Here is a 21,869-nt window from a genome sequence, read left to right on the forward strand (position 1 = left end):
TGACGTTCTGTTTGTTGATGATGAGGTTATTTCTGTTTCTTGGTTTTCCTTCTGACAGTCTGGCCCCTCTGCTGTAGGTCTGCTGAGGTTCACTCCAGGCCCTGCTTGCCTGAGGTTCACCTGCAGCAGCTGCTGAACAGTAAGGGTTGTTACCAGTTTTCTTCTTCTGCTATCTTTGTCCCAGAAGGATACCCGCCTAGTGTCAATCTGATCTGTCTTTTATGAGGTGTCTCTTTGGATATATAGGGGTCAGGAAGCTGTTTGAGGAGACGGTCTCTTCTTTATAGGAGCTCAAATGGTGAGCTGTGAGCTCTGTTGTTCATTCAGAGCTGCTGGGCTGGTACTTTTAGGTCTGCTGCAGCAGAACTCATAAACTGCTTTTTGTTCCCAGGTGCTCTGTCCCAGGGATTTAGGGCTTTATTTATGAGTTTCTTTTTTCTTTTCGGCCTATAGAGGCTTTGCTGAGCTGCTGTGGGCTCCGCCCCGCTGCCGAGTGAACTTCCCTGCAGTCCTGTTTATATGGGTGTAGTTAGAACTGCTTTGGCGATGGTGGCCTGCCTCTATTGAGGCGGAGTCTCGCTGCTGTGGCAGGTTGCCTTGGCAACGGCGGGCTGCCTCGGCATTGGCCAACTACCTCTGTCCTGGCAGGCTGCCTCGGTAATGGCGGACGCCCCTCCCCCACAGAGCTGGACCGTCCCGGGTTTAGCTGCGCTTGCTGTGAAACTCTCAATCCAGAGTTTCTGGTTGCTGTTCTTTTGTGGGGGTGGGACCAGCCGAGCCTGATTGCCTGGCTCCCTGCCTCAGCTCCTTTTTTAAGTTGGTGTTCCAGTCGCCTGTTGAAGAGGCGCCGGGGTCTGTTTGTTTTCCCCTGCGGCCACTCACTGCGCTGGCTTAAACAGCGGCACTGAGGTTTGTGGCGCTTTTTTTTTTTTTTTGCCCTGAAATCTACTGTCCTGGTTCTCTGCTCAGTCCCCTTTTTAAACAGACGAATGGGCGACTTCCCGTGGCTCCAATCACCAGCCAAAAGGGCACCCGGACTGGTGTATTTTGTACGGAGAACCGCTGCTCCAGGGCGCTGACAAAGCAGCCGCGCAGGGCAAAGCAGCGGCGCTGGCCGGCACAGCCACACTGGCCGAAACAGCCGCGCTGGCGACTGTGGAGCTCCTCCGCCTGGGAATTTCCTAGTCTATGGGCAATAAAAATGCGGCGTCCACTCACCCTCTGTGCTTTCACTGGGAGCTGCAATCCTGAGCTGTTCCTAAACGGCCATCTTGGATCCTCTCCTCAAATTGTATGTCAGAAAATGTTAGTTATTGCCACGTTCTGGGAGACAGAAAAGTATAACTGGCTAATTCACGTTAGATGCAATGTTATTATGTTAACTTGTAAAAAACACAAATTATTATTTACCATCAGCTTTCAGTGGCACAAAATAATAATGATAGGTAATTGTGATAGCTGTAAGAAAGCCAACATCATCTTCTAGCTGTAATTTTTCTGCCATCTTGTTGAGAGGATCTCTGTAGCCTCTCAGGCTGTGATGAGAACCTTACAAATAAACCTAAGCACTTCCTAACATGTGCTTCTTACCAGTATTCCTGAAAGCTCAATGACAGTCACTTAAGTGCCATAAAGCTTTTTTTTAACATTATGGTAGTATCTTACCTTTTTTTTTTCCTTGCCCTGAAAGCCTGGTACATCATCATCATGAAATGAAGTTCAGCCTCAAAGTAGTCTCCAAAATCAACAAATATGAGTGAATTACTTTCAGGTTGATACTCAGCTGATGCTTAACTTTTTAAAAAATAAAGTTTAGTTTTTCGAACAGTTTTAAGTTAATAGCAAAACTGAGAAGAAAATATAGAGACTTCTCATGTGCCTCCTGCCCCCACATATTCATAACGTCTCATCGTGAGCATCTCCTACCAGAGTGGTACATTTGTTTTTAATTGGTAAATCTACATTGATCCCTCATTATCACCCATGTTCATGGTTTACATTAGGGTTTGATTTTGGTGTTGTACATTCTGTAGGTTTGAATAAATGTATAGTGGCATGTATCCAGGGTTGTAGTATCATACAGAGGAGCTTCACCGCCCTAAAAATCCTTTTTGTTTCAACGATTTATTCCTTTCTCACCCCAATCTTTGATCTTTTTGCTTTCTTTATAGTTTTGTCTTCTCTAGAGTGTCCTGTAATTGAAATAAAACGATATGTAGCCTTTTCAGATTGGCTTTTTTTTCAGTTACTAATAACACATTTAGGTTCCCTACATGCCTTTTCACGGCTTGATGGCTCATTTCTTTTTAGTGTTGAATAATCATTGTTTGAATGTGCCATAGTGTATCCATTCACCTACGGAAAGAACGTTCGGTTACTTCCAAGTTTTGGCACTTATGAATAAAACTGCTATAAAAAATCTGTATGCAGGTCTTTGTTTGGACACAAGTTTTCAACTCCTTTGGGTAAGGGAGCATGATTTGTGGGATCATCTGGTTAAGAATCTGTTTAGTTTTGTAAGAATCCTCCAAAACTCTTCCAGAGTAGCTAGGCCATTTTGCCTTCCTGCCAGCAATGGATGAGAGCTCTTCTTGTTCCACACCCTGGCCAACATCTGGTACTATCAGGGTTCTGAATTCTGGCCATTCTTATAAATGTATAGTTATATCTGATTTTTTTGTTGTTGTTGAGGTGGAGTCTTGTTCTGTTGCCCATGCTGGCGTGCAGTAGCATGATCTAAGCTCACTGCAACCTCTGCCTCCCGGGTTCAAGCAATCTCTTATCTCGGAATCTCAAGTAGCTGAGACTACAGGTGCACACCACCACACTTAAATAATTTTTGTATTTTTAGCAGAGACAGGGTTTTACCATGTTGGTCAGACTGGTCTTGAACTCTTGACCTCAGGTGATCCACCCACCTCAGCCTCCCAAAGTGCAGGATTACAGGTGTGAGCCACCATACCCAGCCATATCTGAATGTTTTAACTTACATTTCCGTAATGATATATGATATAGAGCATCTTTCCATATGATTATTTGCCATCTCTGTATCTTTGGTTGGGTGTCTTTCAAGGGCTTTGGCCCAGGTTTTAATTGGGTTTTTGGTTTTCTTATTGCTGAGTTCTTTGTATATTTAGGAATTTTATAGTTTTATGTTTTACATTCAGGTCTGTGATCCATTATGAGTTAATTTCTGTGAAGGGTGTGAGATCTTGTCTGGATTCATATTTTTGCCTGTGGATGTCTGGTTGTCCCAGTACCATTTTTTGAAAAGGATACCTTTGATCTATTGTACTGCCTTTGCTCCCTTGTCAAAGATCAATTAGCTGTATTTATGTGGTCTGTCTCTGGGCTCTCTCTTCTGTTCCATTGATCTGTTTGTTGTTTTGCTAATACCACATTATCTTGATCAGTGTAGCTTTATGATAAATCTTGAAGTTGGGTAGTGCCAGTCCTCCAACTTTGTTCTCCTTCTATATTATGTTGATTATCCAGTATATTTTGCCATTGCGTATAAACTTTAGAATCAGTTTGTCAATCCACAAAATATATTTCTGGTGTTTTGTTTCGGATTTCATTAATCTATAGACAAAAATGGGAAGAACTGATATCTTGACAATATTAAGTCTTCCTATCCATGAACATGGACTAGCTCTTCATCTATTTAGTTCTTCTACTTCTTTCATCAGAATTTTACAGTTTTCCTTAGATAGATCTTACAGGTATTTTGTTAGATTTATACGTAAAGATTCATTTTTGGAGGTGCTAACAGATTGTGTTTAATTTCAAAATCTACTTGTTCATTGCTGTAGATAGGAAAGAAATTGATTTCTATATGTTAACCTTATATCCTGCAACCAACTACTTAACTTTTTAAATGTTTCTAGCATTCTGCAATTTGGGTGGAATTGATTTTCTTAAAATTGCCAAGTGCATTTCAGTGTACGTTTTTAAATCCGCCAGGTACAGAGACATCCACCAATCTCCACCAAAAGCTCTACTACCATGTCTTGGGAACCGATCAGTCAGAAGATGTTTTGTGTGCTGAGTTTCCTGATGAACCTAAATGGATGGGTGGAGCGGAGGTATTGTACAGCTGTGAAATTTTACCCTCAAAGACTGTGTTTCATGGATGTGCATAAAAATATTCTTATTATGTGGTGACCTTAATGGGTGATAGAAGTCCCATGAGTGAATATTCTTTTGTTAAAAATATTGGTATTCACATTGACTCTTAATAATGGAGGTGATAAACCTATTAACAGCAATCTAAACCTATTACTCTTAATATTACAAGTAATACTTTGAGGGTAAAAAAGTAATTTTACTTATAGTAAAAACTATAAAAGTACCTAGTAAGATAAAACATGAATGTTTCCTTACTCAGAATCCTGCTTCTCAGAGGTGAAGGTAGTAGCCTTCCACGAATTTTCTCTGTATATGCAAGTGAGAATATGGGGAAAAGAGAGTGTGTGTCTTTTCCTTTTTTACACAACTGTGCTCTTTTCATACATATTATTTACTTGTTTTTACCTTAAAATAGTATCTTTTAGACATTTTCTCATCAATATTCATACATTCCTTGGGGATCTTAGCAGGGACCAACCTCTTGAAGTGTTAGGTTTTTAAGTTACTGGCCTAGAGTTTATTCTGTATTTTGAGAATCAATTCTGAAGAAACTTAGGGATACCTGGAGTAAGACTTTGGCCCTGGTTAGTTCATTTCGGAGTACTAAGAAACATTTCTTGTTAGTGAAGCATTCTGAATGTTTTGTTATGGGTGGGATGTTATTTCATTTTTAATGGGAATGAGGAATCTACTACAAACTTTTAGCTCATCAAGACACTTACCTCTTCTGTTGAAAAACAATTAGCAGTTTGTTAGGAAGGGACATTCTAAATTTTAACTGTGTTCCTAGGTCTACTTCTTTGGGGAGCAAAACTGGAATCTATGGTATTTTATTCCATGGGAATTGATCTTCTGTTTTCCAGATTGTTCTTTCATTTATTTATTTGGGTTTTCTAGACCAGAAGTTGACAAAAAAAAACTATGGCCACTGGACTGGATCTGGCCTGCTGCCTATTTTGGTAAATAAGAGGTTTTTTTTTTTGCAACACAGCCGTACCCATTATCACCTGCTTTCAAGTTGTAACTGCAGAGTTGAGTAATTGCCACAGATGTCCATATAGCTCACAAAGCTGAAAATATGGACTGTCTCTGGACCTTTATAGAAAAAGTTTGCTGGATTTTAGTAGACTGTGTTGAAAATAAATATATAGGACATTTTATTACTCTAAAATGTGTCCGTTTTTCATGTTTTCTCTTTAGCATCTAACTTCCCACTCTGCCAGCTTTTCTTGTGCAGTACTATTGCCATTTTTCTCATAGGTTTGTTTTTACTGGCTTTTCTAAGATCCATTTGGAGATTGTTTCTGCAAAGTTTTCTGTCTTCTACAGCTTCTCCTTATACCTAACGCTTCTGTGTACCATAGATATGAAATAGTATACATTTTTACCTTCATCTGATTGAAATACAATTAAGATAAATATGCTACCAAAAAATTAGATTATATATCTCTCTCATAAAATTGACCCTTATAATAACTTTTTCTAAGCTGTACTTCAGTGAAGTGTACTTTAAGTGAACTTACAAGTTCAGTGGCATTAAATTCATTGACATTGTTATGCAACCATTATCCTCATCGATCCCCAGAACTTTTTCGTCTTGCAAAACAGAAACTCCACCCTGTGAACAGTAACTGTCTGTTTCCCTGACTCCTCTCCACCCAGCACTGCCATCCCCCTGGCAGCCACCATTCTACTTTTGGTCCCTTTGTATTTGACTGCTCTGGGTACCTCATATACATGCGATCTTACAGTATTTGTCTTTTTGTGACTGGCTTACTTCATTAAGCCTAACATCTTCAAGCTTCAGCCATCTTGCAGCATGTGTCAGAGTTTCTTTCCTATTTAAGGCTGAACAATATTTCAGTATATGTGTGTGCCATATTTTGTTTATCCATTCATCCTTGGACACTTGGATTGCTTTCCACAGCATTGTTATGAGTAATGCTGCTGTGAGCAGCTACTGTTTACAAATACGGTGGAAATACATCACATGCATTAAACATGTGTAGTCGCTTCTACTACCTAGGCAAATAAAAAGAAAAGCAAATTTAAGTAGTTTAGATGATCCTTCTGCCATTCTTTCAATAGATGCACACTCTACGTAACTCATCTGATACAATCTTTACTACTGTTTGAGCAGGAAGGAATGCATAAAGAAAATAAAATACCTACCAGGGTGATTATCTTGCAAGTCCATGGTTGGAACTGCCTGCTGGGTCTGTTAGGGCCACAGTCTGTATCTTCTTAACCACTATGCATGCACACTGTCTCCCTGGTCAAGAGGAAAGGGCACATAAAAATAAGAGTAATTACTTTATTTTATTTTATTTATTTATTTGAGATTGAGTCTTGCTCTGTCACCTAGGCTGGAGTGCAGTGGTGCGATCTCTGCTCACTACAGCCTCTGTTTCCCAGGTTCAAGCAATTTTCCTGCTTCAGCCTCCTGAGTAGTTGGGATTACACAGGTATGGGTCACCACGCCATGATGCTTTATGTATTTTTAGTAGAGGCGGGGTTTCGCCATGTTGGCCAGGCTGGTCTCAAACTCCTGACCTCAGGTGATACACCTGCCTTGGCCTCCCAAAGTGCTGGAATCACAGGTGGGAGCCACCACGCCCGGCCTAAGAGTAGTGACTTTAAAAAAGAGCAATACATAAAGGGATGCATCTCTACTGCACAGAAATAATAAGTTGCTTAAAAAAAAAAAAGCTAAAGGAACAATATAAAGTGAGTCCTTTATATTTGATCTTTATTGGATCAGGGCCCCATTTAGTGAATTATGCAGAGGAAGTCTATGAGAAAACTAGTGGGCTCTGTAAACAAAAAGTGGGTGTAGACTTTCCTCAAGCAGTAATCCAGCTATGCGGGTGGTCTTGTTGTGACTGGTGTTATCCCACCAGTTACCAGGGTTGATCAGGCAGGTCTGGCTGGCTAGGTGAGCTCCTTCCTTCCTCCTTTCCCAACCCAGCTGTGTATGATCTTCTGAGCAAAAGGACCATCTTGCTACATGACGGAGTACTCTTGTCACTTAAACATGAATTCTAGAGTTCTGTTGGTGTGACACGTCAGAAGCCTTAGGCCCAACCTGAATTGATGGTCCATTTCCAAGTCTTCACTCAGAAAAATCTAGATCATGAAAAAAATCTTGAAGTGTGAATTTCTTGTGCCCTTCAAGAAGTGTGATAAAGCCATAGGAGTCTAAGAAGCAGGTACACTGTAGAACCAGCTGGGCCAGAAGCACCCAGGGCTGGTGGACACATTAGCACTCAGGCTATTCATCGGAAGTGAGGCACTTTCTCAACAGCCTTTATTTAGTGATTTGCATCTTAGAGAAAAGCAATAGTCCTCTTATTTTGTTTTTTTTTGAGACAAAATCTCGCTCTGTCTCCCAGGCTGGAGGACAGTGTCGTGATTTCGGCTCACTGCAACCTCCACCTCCCAAGTTCAAGCAATTCTCTCCCCTCAGCTTCCCAAGTAGCTGGGATTGCAGGCTTGCACCGTCATACCCGGCTAATTTTTGTATTTTTAGTTTACAGTGTTTTAACATGTTGGCCAGGCTGGTCTTGAACTCCTGACCTCAAGTGATCTGCCCGCCTTGGTCTTTCAAAGTGCTGGGATTACAGGCGTGAGCCACTGTGCCCAGCCATAGTCTTCTTTACAACCATGTACCAAAGGCATGTGCTGCATTTGTTGCTTTTATTTTTAAAGTACTTCCTTTTACTACAGTCATAGAACCTAGTATTTTGATAACACATTTTATAGTGTCTATGATGAGAGAGCCAGTGTTATAGCGAGGGGAGTGTACTGGAACAGAAATTTTTATTCTAGTTCTGTCTGTGGCCTTGAGCAAGTCACTTAATCTGTCCAAGTTCATTTCTTGTATTTCCTCCAGGGCTTTTTCAGCTCTGAAACTGGACAGAGGATTTATCACAGCATCTCTTAGCCTCTTGGGAGAGAACTTAGCTGCTGGGTGTGAGAGAAACAGGACACGGAGCAGGATGCGGGTCTTGTGGGTGTGGGTGGACGAACCCCCTGGGCAGAGGCTGGTTGTGCATGTGGATATGTGCAGATTTCTCTGGCTCACTGCCGTCCACCTCCCCTTTGGCTGCTGCAGTCCAAGTTCACTGCGAACTTCTCTTTATATTCTAGATGCAATCTCCTCGTGACTTATCTCCTTTCTTCACAGATACCTCCTCTGCCTTCCTGTGTGGACAGGTCTTTCTTGCCTTGATCAGACAGATCTCAGGAAGTTCCAATCAGGAAGCAGCTTTAGTTTCCCCACTGTTACCTTCAGTCACGCTGTGACAGTGTGTCTTCCCAGGATGACTTCCTTCTACCAGGCAGAACTCCTTGCTTTCGGACACTTTTCGGTATTGGAACTGCTGTTAGAGGTTATTGCAGTCCAAAACAAAATATCGCTCTCTCCAATTTACATGCTTTTGCCCTCTACGCAGCTCACGTTTGCCAAGCCCCTCTCCTTGCATATTCATCCTATTAGTTTCCCCAGTAGGATGCAGGGAGGAGAAGTAAGAAAAGGGAAATGGGAGTTTTGCTTATTGGGAATTGTTTGTTGGTCTGTCATTTTTGGTCTTTCTTGGCTGCTTACAATCAGGATGTGTGTCCAGATTCTCGCTCTCCTTATGCCATCCTTTTGTAGCGAGATCCCCTCAATTTTAGGAATCTCTGTACTTTGCTGTTCCCTGATATGGGTTGTAAACTCTCTGGCTGCCCTTTTGCACAACCTGCCTGCCCCCAAAGCTTTTGCTCCCAGAAGTATTCCCTTGAGATTCAGACTTCTCTTTCCTTCCTCCACCTTGTTTATTTTTTTTCCTTAGGGACCTTTCAAGATGACTTGAGGCCAGCTGTCTTCCTGGTAGCTTCCTGGGGACCTCTTGACCCAGAGGAAGGCTTATCCATGGGTAACTCTATCCTGGAAGTACAGGCTGTGTTCACTGCCCTCCTCACTTACAGCCAGGGACCTCAGGCAGCTGCCCACACTTCCTGCACATGTCCAGAATGCTGGAGCTCAGGAGCAGGAGCTCCCTCGTGCCCCCGGGTGTAACACGAAACAGCTGGCATTGGGCTTTGATGGGCAGGGATGCCAGTTATTTAATATTGACTTTGAGGCTTTACTTGAAGGACAGTTTCATGGCAGGATAGAAATTGCTGTGTTCTATTGGACAAAAAAACTCCCACAAAGCTCTGTTTTAAAGTGAAGTGTGAGCACTTGGGGGGGAAAAAATCCTAAAGAAATCAAACATTTGCAGCACTGTTCCCAGCAGAGGGTGCTCTAGAATGAAGATTGTGAAAATGCATCATCCCTTTAGAAAGGATTAAGAAGAAAATGCCCTGCTTCTTTGTGATTATCTCGCTAAATCCTGTATTGAGAACCTATTTCTGTTATACCTAATTCTTGAAAAGGTTTTTTTTTTTTTTTTTTTTCCCAAAAGTAATCCGGAATCTTAATATCTGTCACATATCTTCACAAGTCATTTTTATATGTTCACCTGTGATCCCCAGTAATTAAAAACACGCATGTTACATATACGTTAACATATAGAGTGTGTTGCCTGCTGCTTGACTTATAGTAGGAATACAGTGAATGTTAGTTTCCATACTCTTCCCACATCCCCTGTGGAAGTTCGTGCACATGAAGACCAACAGACACAGAAAAGTCCACTGGTGTTCCTGGGGGGGATCTCTGCCTCGCCTGCCCCTTGAGGGTTGTCTGTTTTTGACTTGGTCCAGTAACTGCTCAGTAATCCTCTTCACAGTTGGCACGGTCCATACATTTCTTCCCCGAACACTTAGTAAGCCCTTGCCTTGTGTCCACCACTCTTTTTCCTTTCATTAGCACTGCCTTACATGATAATATTCACTGTGCTGATTAGCACACAGGAAAATCTCAGCAGCATGGGTGGGAAGGCAGAAAAATCAGGAAGCCAAACTAGAGAACTGGATGTGAGTAAAGCAAGAAGGCTGTGCTGTTCTTCATATGTAAAACAATCCTGCAGGAGAGAGTCATTTTTAGTACACATGTTGGATTTGTTGATCACTCACTTTTCTCACAGAACGCTTGTTTTGCTCAGCAAAGGAGAAAATAAGACAAAAGTAGATACTTTTTTTTTCTCTGAGATGGAGTCTCGCTCTGTCACCCAGGCTGGAGTGCAGTGCCACAATCTTGGCTCACTGCAAGCTCCGCCTCCTGGTTCAAGCAATTCTCATGCCTCAGCCTCCCGAATAGCTGGAATTACAGGCGCCTGCCAGCACACTCAGCTAATTTTTGTATTTTTAGTAGAGACAGGGTTTCACCATGTTGGCCAGGCTTGTCTCGAACTCCTCACCTCAAATGATCCACCCGTTTCAGCCTCCCAAAGTGCTGGTATTACAGGCATGAGCCACCACACCTGACCCAAACAGTAGATTCTTGAATAACCAAATTTATCAACCAGGCAAACAACCAGGTAACTTAGAAACAGTAGTGCCTGTACGTGTCGAGACATACGCTATTTTATTTTGTATGTGTTTTGTTTTCTTAGAATTTTCTGTTTTATCTGTTTCTGGCATACCAAGCAACACATCATACAGTATTTGGATTGATTTCTTTTCTTATTCTATTGCTGTAGTACCACACTGTACTGGGAAAGCTGGGTAACTTTGTTAAAATTATTAATACACACTCATCTGTGCTTATGGCTCCCCTTTATGTCTGTTACTGGCATTGCCTCTTTATTTTTATTACAAATCCATAAATGAGTTTCATATATGAAACGTCATCATTGTAGGTGGTTAGTTTTAAAAGTTTTCCTAAGTGTTGGGAAAATAATATTAAAGGGATGTTACTCTGATTCAAACTATTATGAAAGGAATTCAGAAGATTTATATAAAATAAATTTGGTAAAGTCTCCTGCTCTGAGAGTGGCATGATTAACTCTCAAAGCTATTAAGATACATTTTTACTCCTTTTGTTAATTTCCAGGACAATTTCAAGCGTCACTGCTTTTTAGAATACTTTTTTTTACATGCAACTAATTCTTTTATTACAACATATAAAAGAAAATACCTTCCTCAATTTGAAAGTGCGTGTAGATTCAAATAATGAAAAAACTTTCTTCACCTTTTTTTTGTTAGGTTCTAAGAGGAAAAAATAAATTACTAAAGAAATGTCATGGCCATGGAAATTTGCTTAATACGCCACCTCACTACTGGAGTTTACTTGCTCCAGCATAAAATAGCTTTTGAGTTTTTCTTTAAAAATATGTTTGATATAAGTCCACATATTCTATGTATATATAAATATTAGGTTTTGTGTTCTGTTGCTTTTAAGGACAAATTACTTCATACATAGTTAAATTACTGGAAGTTTAAAACATTTAATGCTTTTCTGTTAATGGTTTCAATATGAAGAAAGGCTTGTTTATTTCGGTCATTTGGAAAGCTCAGGGATTCTTCAAATCGTTTGGTATTGAGACTGAAAATAGCCAGATTCATTTTAATAATAATAATATAGGTTTATTGTTTAAAATATATACCCATTTTTCCAGAGAGATTGCCATATTGAGATATTAGTATCTATTTCACACTTATCCTGAAGACTTATACATATATGGTGTGCATATGTGTATATACATGTATGTGTGTGTGTGAAGTCCTCAGATGACACAATGGTAGAGCCCATGACCTTGTGAAGTGGAGTAGCTTGATCAAGACTGGTCTGAGTGAATCACCATCACACCTAGGTGAGGCATTAACTGAAGACATTTTATAAAAACATTTATTTGGGACTAGATTCCCTGCAAAGTACTCCGGTTGCCACTTACCCCTCTAAATTCTGTGGTTTTGTAGGAGTTCTATTCCTGAATATGCTAAGTGTTGTGAACTCTGTGTCAGACAAGTACATGTGAACCTAACAGAGTAAAGTATAAAATACATACTCTAACAATTTGAACTATGTCTAGTGAGAGTTTTCTTGGACTGTCTTAGTGTAGCCTAGTACCACAGTATACACAAAGTAGAATTTTTTTTTTTTTTTGAGATGGAGTTTCGCCCTTGTTACCCAGGCTGGAGCGCAATGGCGTGATCTTGGCTCACCGCAACCTCCGCCTCCTGGGTTCAGGCAATTCTCCTGCCTCAGCCTCCTGAGTAGCTGGGATTACAGGCACGCGCCACCATGCCCAGCTAATTTTTTGTATTTTTAGTAGAGACGGGGTTTCACCATGTTGACCAGGATGGTCTCAATCTCTTGACCTTGTGATCCACCCGCCTTGGCCTCCCAAAGTGCTGGGATTACAGGCTTGAGCCACCGTGCCCGGCCAAAGTAGAATTGTTAATGAGTTAACGTGGCTTCTTTTTTATGAAACCATAAAATACGATACCCCCATACATTGTGCTCTACCTTTTGATAAATGTAAATTAGTATGATAGCTGTTACTGGGTTCCATCTTCAAAAGTGGAAGCCAGGACTTAAAGAGGTATCCGTAGGCTAGCATAAAATATGCCAAGGTCGGAAACCACTAAGATGAAAGGGGAACACGTTTTTTCTCCGTTCTTCTGACCTCGCTATCAAGAAATTTCACTGAATTTTGGTTTCTCAATGACTAGACATGAGAGAGGCTGGGAGTTCACAGATTAGCTGCCTCACAGCACTAAGCCACATTCTTAAGTGTGTACTTTATTCAGCAGTAAAGTTGAGATCTCAGTTCTCCATCTGTTGACTCTTGTTCTGTTTCTAGTTGATTCAGAACTCGGGCAGAGAGAAGTGAACTGTTTGTTGGGGCTGCCAGGGACACTGAGTGAAAGAACAGTAGCTGTGTGCTGTGCTGTTGTACACAGTGCATATTTACAGGATATTATCGTTGTCTTACATGCTGTCACAGGTCAGCTTCCCTGGGAAGCAGAGTCTGAGATAGAAATTTGTGTACTGGAAGTTTGAAGGGAGAGATTTCAAAATCTCTGCCTGTATGGCGAGCAAAGGCAGCAGAGGGAGAACTTGAACTGTGATGCAATCATCACAGAGGTGTCAGACAATCCGATAGGAACCCTCAAGCTAGGTGAGCACTTCAGCATTGTCTTAACAGGAGGGAGAGGGGTCCGAGCCTTTATAAACCTACATTAACCAGTTGTCATATGTGGATGAACCCAAAAGAATGCATGACCTTGGGAGAGATGTGTCTTCAACTTGAGGATGAGACCTGGAGAGATTCTCATCCGAGAGCTGTCTGCCCCCAACACCCATCAGCTGGGAAATGAGGGCTTCAGCCCCAGAGTGCAGCCTACACAGCATCCACTACACATGCTGATGTCTGTCGGTGACATATAAACTTGAGAATGAACGTATGTACTTGAGTGTATGTTAGACATAGCTCTCTGTACCAGATAACATAAACTTGTATAACCTTTGAGTTTTAAGCACAGACAATTTCAAGAAACTAGGGGAATCCTACTTCTTAATAATCATGTAAGGGCTATCAGTTCCCCAAAGCCTTCCCAGAATTTATTTTTCCATCCAGCTTACCACCCCGTAGATGCCCCTCTCTGGCACTACCATCATACTTTTTACTTATTGCTGTGAATGTTCTATAACATGGCTTTTTCTGTGTGTGTCTGTATCTATCACTCTGTCCTTCCCACCTGAGCATGAGTTCTTGAAGGTCCTAGCCTATTGATCTGTATGTGCCAGAGCCTGGTTCAGCAGCCGGCACTTTGTAGACCCTTGATAAATATTGGTGGAATACACACCCCAGTTGTGACTGCCCGGAATAGTGGACTGCAGCTGTTGATGGCTGGTGTTAAATTGTGTCTTTGATATGGGAGATGAGAAGCTGGCTGAGGATGGGAAGTGGACTGAGATTTTTCAATTAAGATCAGCCACTTCTGGTGATAGTCTCTGTGTCCAACCTTATCCACCCTGGGCACTTTATCAAAAACCTTTGCCCTTGAGCTTGTAGTAGTTGGCTCTTCTGGAGAACTGGGCTGGACCACCCAGAAGATCCATTTTACAATGACTAGTGGCATGTCCAAGTACCCTTAACCAAATGCAAGCCTAGTAACTTTCCCCTTTCATTAAGAACCTTGTTAAGAACCTCGATTCTACTCTAGGGGAAAGAAAAGTTAAATTTGAGGAAACCGTGGCAGGAAAAAGTAGCCAAGGCAAAGGGGAAGCGTGAATTATTCCCTGAGCCAAGGCAAGAGGAAAGAGTGAATTAGTCCCTAAAGCCTGGAGATGAGTGCTCATCCCACCTTCAGGAGACATGCCTTTCTGCCACCCACCAGAGAAGGAGCGTGGGGGTGTGGCTTTTGGCTTTTTTTTTTTTTTTAAATAAACTCTCAGGTTTTGTATGCTTATGGAAAATGAAAAGCTTAGTATCAGTGAATGACCAAATGTTATTTAGCCCATCTGTAGAATACCACGCTCTCTGTACATCTGGATTTTTTCCTGTGTCCAAGTATGTTTATTAATACAGATGTTAGTACTTTCTTCTTTATTAGCATTTTCTAATTATATGTAATCAATACTGTAAATATAATTCAACAGATGACTTTGCGGAAGTAGACTGTAAAAGTAACCTACATATTAATAATTGACTGTAATGAAAATGGTAGAGTTTTAGCCTTGATGTCTATTGATATTGTTTGGAATGCAAGCAGTGGATTTAATATCAGCAATGTAAGTGTTTCATTTATAGTAATTTTTATAATTTTGTTTTTGTTAATGTTTTATTTACATAAATGGTAGATTTTCATGAAGTTAAGTCATTTTACTTAAGGAAAATTTGGCTAAAATAATAAAGATTTAAAATAGAAAGAAGCCTTGAAAGCACAAATTTAGGAATTTGTGAATTTAGGAATCATTTCAAAATTGGTCAGGCTAACATTATTGCTGTATTTTTGAAAAAGAAAAAATCCATGTTTGCGAATCAGATTAATTGCTTCTGGAGAGCACAGTTCTAGCTGGGATATCATATCGATTAAAGGAAAAACAAAAAAAAAAATAGTATTGTTGAACCTGAATTCAAACTGTTCCCTGAAGGCCTCATGGACTCTTGGCTTGCCTGCTTTTCTACTTTTCTTTTTTAAAAATCTGGCTTTCAGGGCCGGGCGCGGTGGCTCAAGCCTGTAATCCTAGCACTTTGGGAGGCCGAGGCAGGTGGATCACGAGGTCAAGAGATCGAGACCATCCTGGTCAACATGGTGAAACCACGTCTCTACTAAAAATACAAAAAATCAGCTGGGCGTGGTGGTGCGTGCCTGTAATCGCAGCTACTCAGGAGGCTGAGGCAGGAGAATTGCCTGAACCCAGGAGGCGGAGGTTGCGGTGAGCCGAGATCGCGCCATTGCACTCCAGCCTGGGTAACATGAGTGAAACTCCGTCTCAAAAAAAAAAAAAAAAAAAAATCTGGCTTTCAGGAAAATGACTTTATTCTGTTAACAGTCACATGTCTCCCACATCAACAGGATTTTGTCTTCCCCTTCCAATTATTTCCAAAATTTGTCTTTTAAATTGCCTTGAAATTTAAAATCAATAGTCTGAGTGTGGGGCTGCTAAGTGTGTGTGGATTAAATTTAAGTGGAAGGAGGCATATTTCTAATCTGTATGCTTTGGGGCAGCAGTGACTTACAAATGATTTTGAGACTTGAGACCTTGAGCATTTGAAAATTCAACGTTGTTTCCGGTTTAACAAATTTTAGTGGCTATGGAATGTCTCTGGATTGTGATGAAGAGAATTATAAGGAAGAGGACTGACTTAATTGGCATTGTAACAGCAATGTACCATGGGATTTCCTGCTTTAGATTAAGTATAAACTGCTCCAGCTATTTAGCACAGTCAGAAATGCTGAGAAAAACTCATTAGATGTGCTTGACACAGCTGTCATCAAAGGTTTGGTGTGGTTCTTGCAGTGAATTTTACTGCCCTACCTTTCTGATGACTGAATCACTACAACTGACTTAGCCATCATTTATGATTGAGGTAAGGTGACTCTAAACACTAAGCTGTAAAGAGTCTGTCTTTATTTAAAGGACAAGAGAACAAAAGCATGAAATACTATTGATGCTGCTTTCGTTATATTAATAAGATTATAATTGTGAGGTTGCTGATAATACAGGATGGTTTAAAAATAAGGTGGAACTAAAATTCTGAACACTGTTTTGTTAGCCATGTATATTAAAAGCATAAGGATAATAAAATGTGTAATTCCCAAATCAATCAAAGAAGAAATACCATACAAAGAGGAAAGAAAGTGAAAGCAAGATGTATAAAAGGTTCAAAATTAAAAATGTGGAAGCCAGTATGTCAACAATAAAAATTAATGGATACAAAATACAAATTTTTAGATTGGATTTTAAAGACTAGATTTGTTCAAATTTTGTTCATTTGTAAGAGACTTGTTCAAAACATAATGATAGAGTTTTGCCTCTGGCCGTGATGGTATAACTGTTACTGGACTAGTCTTCCTGCTGTACACAGCTAGAAAACTATGCAAAGACAAAGCAACTGTTTTCAGATATTGATCAGTAGGCCACCCCAGACTGATCCAGGAAAGAGGTAAGTCCTACAGTCAGCCAGCTTTCTTCCTGGAGGTATTTTTTGGCCTCTGTCACAAGGAGGAGCTCAGAGTTTTATAGTCTCACTGAACTAAGGATTCAAAGATCAGAAACGGGGGAGACTAAAGCCACTGGAGTTTTCAGGGCAGAGTAACAAAAGGAGGGAGCTATCCACTAAGAGTTTCAGAAATCTGCCTTGAGATTTCTGCCTCTGAGATTCCTTGGAATCTACTTATGTTTTTGGCTATTAAGCAATGTGTATGCTGACTGACACTTTATAATTCAAGCTAAGAACAACTACTAGGGGGCTGTAAGCTGACAGCTCCCAAAGGTTTAAAACGACTGGGAGGGAGACTTTCACATTCTGACCAGTCAGAGGGGAACGACTTTGAACACCCAGGATATTCAATTAGAGAGGCCATGCCTTAGCAGTAGTGCTGTATACTTTACCCAACAAAGCTTTGAAAACAAGTCTTAAATGGATCAAGCTGATCTGCCAACAAATTAACTGCTGTAAAATGTTTTACAGGCAGACCAGAAAGTAAAAGAAATTCAGACAACGTTCAAAAGTCCAGAATCCAGTTAAAAAGGAAAGTCATTAGAAAAGAAGTAAGAAAATGTGGCATATAGCCATGAGGAAAAATAGTCAATAGAAACCAATCTAAAAACTATTCCATATCCATTAATTTTTATTGTTGACGTATGGCTTCCACATTTTTAGTTTTGAACCTTATATTCATTTTGCCATCCCTTTCTTTCCTCTTTGTATGGTATTTCTCCTTCTTTGATTGATTTGGGAATTCCACATTTTATTATCCTTATGCTTTTAATATGCACGGCTAACAAAACTGTTCAGAATTTTAGTTCCACCTTATTCTTAAACCATCCTGTATCAGCAACCTCGCAATTATAGTCTTATTAATATAACTGAAAGCAGCATCGATAGCTCTTCATACTTTTGTTCTCTTGTCCTTTAAATAAAGACAGACTCTTTACAGCTTAGTGTTTAGAGCCACCTTACATCAATCATAAATGATGGTTAAGTCAGTTGTAGTGATTTAGTCATCAGAAAGGTAGGGCAGTAAAATTCACTGCAAGAACCACACCAAACCTTCAATGACAGCTGTCTCAAGCAGATCCAGAAATAATATAGAGTAGAATTAACATATACGGACTTATAAAAAGCTATCATAAAAAATACTTTTTTGAGATCTTTACTGTTAATGTAATGAACAAAGAAATAGGAAATATAAAAATGAACCACAGATTTTCTAGAGAAAATAAAATAAAACTCTGAAATGAACAATTATCTGTATGGGCTTAGCAGCAGTTAGTTAAGATGCTATAAAAGAAAATGCAAAATTTGAAGACAGGACAATTAAAACTAAACCACAAAGAAAAACTAAAACAAAAATGCACACAATTTCATTGACCTGTAGAACAGTACCAAGTGATATAACATTACGTATTTGAAGTTCTAGAATAGGGGTGGGGGACAAAAAGTACACAAGGAACAAATGACCAAAAATGTAAAAAATTTGATAAAATACAGAAATCCACAGATTCAAGAAGCTTAGTTAATCCCAAGCAGGGTACTACATCAAAGCCCATTACAGAGTAATCAATGTTCAAAAAGCCAAAGATAACAAAATATTAAAAGCAGCCAGAGGAGAAAACACACATTACGTATAGGGAAATAAAGATAAGAAATGACACAGACTTCTCAGTGGAAACAGTGCAAGTCAGAAAACAGTGGAAAGATACCTTCTTAATGGGGTTTACCTTGACTGCCATATTTAAAACCACAGCCTCAGCTGGGCACAGTGGCTCACGCCTATAATTCCAACACTTTGGAAGGCCAAAGCGGGTGGATTACCTGAGGTCGGGAGTTCAAGACCAGACTGGCCAACCTGGTAAAACTCTGTCTCTACTAAAAAGACAAAAATTACCTGGGCATGGTGGTATGTGCCTGTAATCCCAGCTACTCAGGAGACTGAGGCAGAAGAATCGCTGGAACCCAGGAGGCAGAGGTTGCAGTGAGCCAAGATTGTGCCACTGCACTTCAGCCTGGGTGATGAGCGAAACTCAGTCTCAAACAAACAAACAAAAAAAACTGTAGCTTGCCCACCACATCCTGTCTCCCTTACCCAGATTTGTTCTTGTTTTCCATGGCATTTATCATAATATACTGCATAATTCCTTATTTATGTATTCCTCTCCCTTAATAGATATAACATTTTTTCCCGATTTGTTTACTGATGTGTCTTTAACACCTAGAAAAATGTCTTGCACAAAATAGCTGCTTAGCAAATGTTTACTGAAGGAGCAAATGAAAGAATAACAGCTATTGTGTTAGTGTTTACTAGAGAAAAAGAACCACTAGGATGTTTGTATATATGTGTATGTATACATAGAGAGAGAGGATTTGTTTAAGGAATTGGCTCATGTGATTGTGGAGCCTTGGCAAGTCCCAAAGCTTCAGGGTAGACCCACAGACTGGAGACTCGAGGAAAAGATATAGTTGAGTCCAAAGGCAGTTGGCTGGCTGAACCCCTCCTGTTCAGCAGAGGTTGGCCTTTGTTCTGTTAAGGCCTTAACTAAATGGATGAGTCCCACTCACATTATGGAGGGTAATCCACTTTAAGTCTGTTCACTTAAATGTAATCTTATTTAAAAAAAAAAAAAAAAACTTCCCAGAAACATCTAAAATAACATCCAAACATCTGGGCACTGTGACCTAGCCAGGGTGACATTTAAAATTAACCCTCATAATAAGGAACTTTCAAACAGTACTGCTAAGTAAGAGTGTAAGTTGGTACCAACCACTGTGGAGAATAATTTGGCAACATCTCGTAGAGTTGAATATGTGCATCTCCTACCACTGAGCAGTTTTACTTCATTATATACACTGGGAAGCATTTTAGGTCACAAACATGTTCAACAAATTTTCTAAAGAATTATTTGTAATAGTAAGAAAAATAATCTAAATGTTTGTGGGCACGATGATGGATCCTATGGTGGTATATTTCTAGATTGTAATAATGTACAGCTGTTAAAATGAGTGAACTAGATTTATACATATCAACATGGACTAATTATAAAACATATTGATTGAAAAAAATTAGTTGCAAAAGAATATATATAGTTTGATATCACATATCAATTTTTGTGAACTCAGAATAATAATATATGTTCATATTAGATTTTTTTATCAGGATTCTTTTTGCTACCTAAGAGTCGGCTGTTTTATACTAAAAAGGAAAGTCTCTGAGCATAGACTTTTCATTACTGAGATCTTGCGATGGAAGGGACTAAAAATATGCATATGCAGTTGTTCAGTAGAAACTTGTCAATGTGACCATTGTGGACCAAAGTGAATTTCTTGCATCTACACCCATTTTTGCTAATTCTTACCGAGAACAACAAACTTTAAATTATGTGACCCATGAGGAAACTTTAAAGTCAAGGATATTATATTCAGAATGCTGGATTGCACATATTTTCAGTTCAAAAAATAGAAATTCAAATAAAAGTTACCTTGAAGTCATGACATTCAGTTACCTCTACTGATATTTTCAACTAAAATAATTCACTGTGTTTTGTTAAACTATTATGAGTAAAATAAGATAAAAGTGGTGTTTGTGTTTTTATTCAGATAACTTTCTTATCAGATCATGAGTTTGGGGCAGAGACACTGCCTTTGAAAATTAACCTTAATTTTTAAATTTAATATTCAAAAATATTCTCCCAAAAATGTATTCTAATTAGCCCCCTGGGCTATTTTTTTTCCTTTTTAGTTATCAGATGATGGCCGCTATGTCTTGTTATCAATAAGGGAGGGATGTGATCCAGTAAACCGACTCTGGTACTGTGACCTACAGCAGGAATCCAATGGCATCACTGGTGAGTTATTTTTCAGACAAAGATAATTATTCCAAGAAACTTCATTTAAAAATTATTTTGGTCTATTGATTTCCCAAGACCTTTTCCTATTCTACCATTCATATCAGTCCATCTGATTGTTTTTCTCTTAGTATTTTATTTCATATTCTTTTAGCATTCCATAAAATGAGGGAAAATGGAATGAAACTGTTGCCTTTACCATTTTCACCATAGATTGGGATTAGCCACACTTTCTGCACATAGTGTAAAATTATCCTGTGAGTATTGCACATGAAGAGCGTGAAGGAGAACCTGACCCTTTTGATCTATAAGTATTTAGATTTAATGGTGCAGCTGGGCATGGTGGCCTTATACCTACAATCCTAAGGACTCAGGAGGCTGAGGCAGGAAGACAACTGAAGGCCAGGAGTTGGAGACCAGCCTGGGCAGCATAGACAGACCCTGTCTCTAAAACAAACAAAAAAGGCATAATGTTGCAAACTGTCACAGGCAAGGGTTATTAGACCAAGGAGAATTGGCTAGATTAACGTAATCAGCAGAGTGGCCCTCAGTACTCAGGAACATAACAGCCTACATTTGCTTGCCAGAGCTTTACGTATCATGATAAGCATAGAACCAGCCAGTTACAAATGGTGGAGATGCCTCATTTTAAATGTTTTTCTCTTCCATCATCTCCATCTTACCAGCACTATCATCAAGCACAAAAACTTTTCAGCTGCACAATTTACTATGCTGAAAATTCCCAGGCCCAGAAATCCTATCAGATGCGCTGGCACCCCAGTAAGATACTAAGCTAATTACATCATCATCTAGTTAATACAAAATATCTTAGAGAGGGTTGACATAGATTTTCAAAATACTAAGTGCATTTCTTTAATAATGTATTTACCTCATTAGTTTCTAATCTGTGTTATATTGTGATATGAAAATATGTCTGATTGAGCATTGCATCATTTTTAAACTTCTCTGAGCAAGATGTGCGCCCTAACATTAGATACTACAGAGCACCATTCGTACATATAGCAGAACGAAGTCAGCAACTTTTTTCCTAGAGTTAAGTATTTATCCATTTAATAAAACTAAGTTTTTTTTTCTATTAAGAAAAAAGAAAAGCTGGTTTCTTGACACCAACATCGATCTTGGTGTCAAGAAAGTGTTTGCATTCTCTGTCAAGGCAAACCACCACCCAGGAATCGTTCACTTGAGTTGCAAGCATAGTTCTCCATAGAACTAAGCAAACCTTTTAAGATTGAGCCTGAGAGAATCAGTGACATCAGATATTATGGTGCTGTTA

The 21,869-nt window shown here is 39.7% G+C and overlaps 1 protein-coding gene across 2 annotated transcripts in view; it reads left to right on the forward strand.

Annotated features, from left to right (window-relative positions):
* PREP (prolyl endopeptidase) overlaps positions 1-21,869 on the forward strand; it is a 128,772-nt gene that overhangs the window by 37,509 nt on the left and 69,394 nt on the right. For both annotated transcript variants that reach the window (XM_032275152.1, XM_032275153.1), the window contains exons 6-7: positions 3,964-4,085; positions 20,470-20,575. In XM_032275152.1, the coding sequence (XP_032131043.1) occupies positions 3,964-4,085; positions 20,470-20,575 (228 nt within the window). The remainder of the gene's footprint in view (positions 1-3,963; positions 4,086-20,469; positions 20,576-21,869) is intronic.

The sequence above is a fragment of the Sapajus apella genome, unplaced genomic scaffold (assembly GCF_009761245.1).
Source record: "Sapajus apella isolate SASKATOON/1434 unplaced genomic scaffold, GSC_monkey_1.0 scaffold6, whole genome shotgun sequence".
Classification (NCBI taxonomy): Eukaryota; Metazoa; Chordata; class Mammalia; order Primates; family Cebidae; genus Sapajus; species Sapajus apella.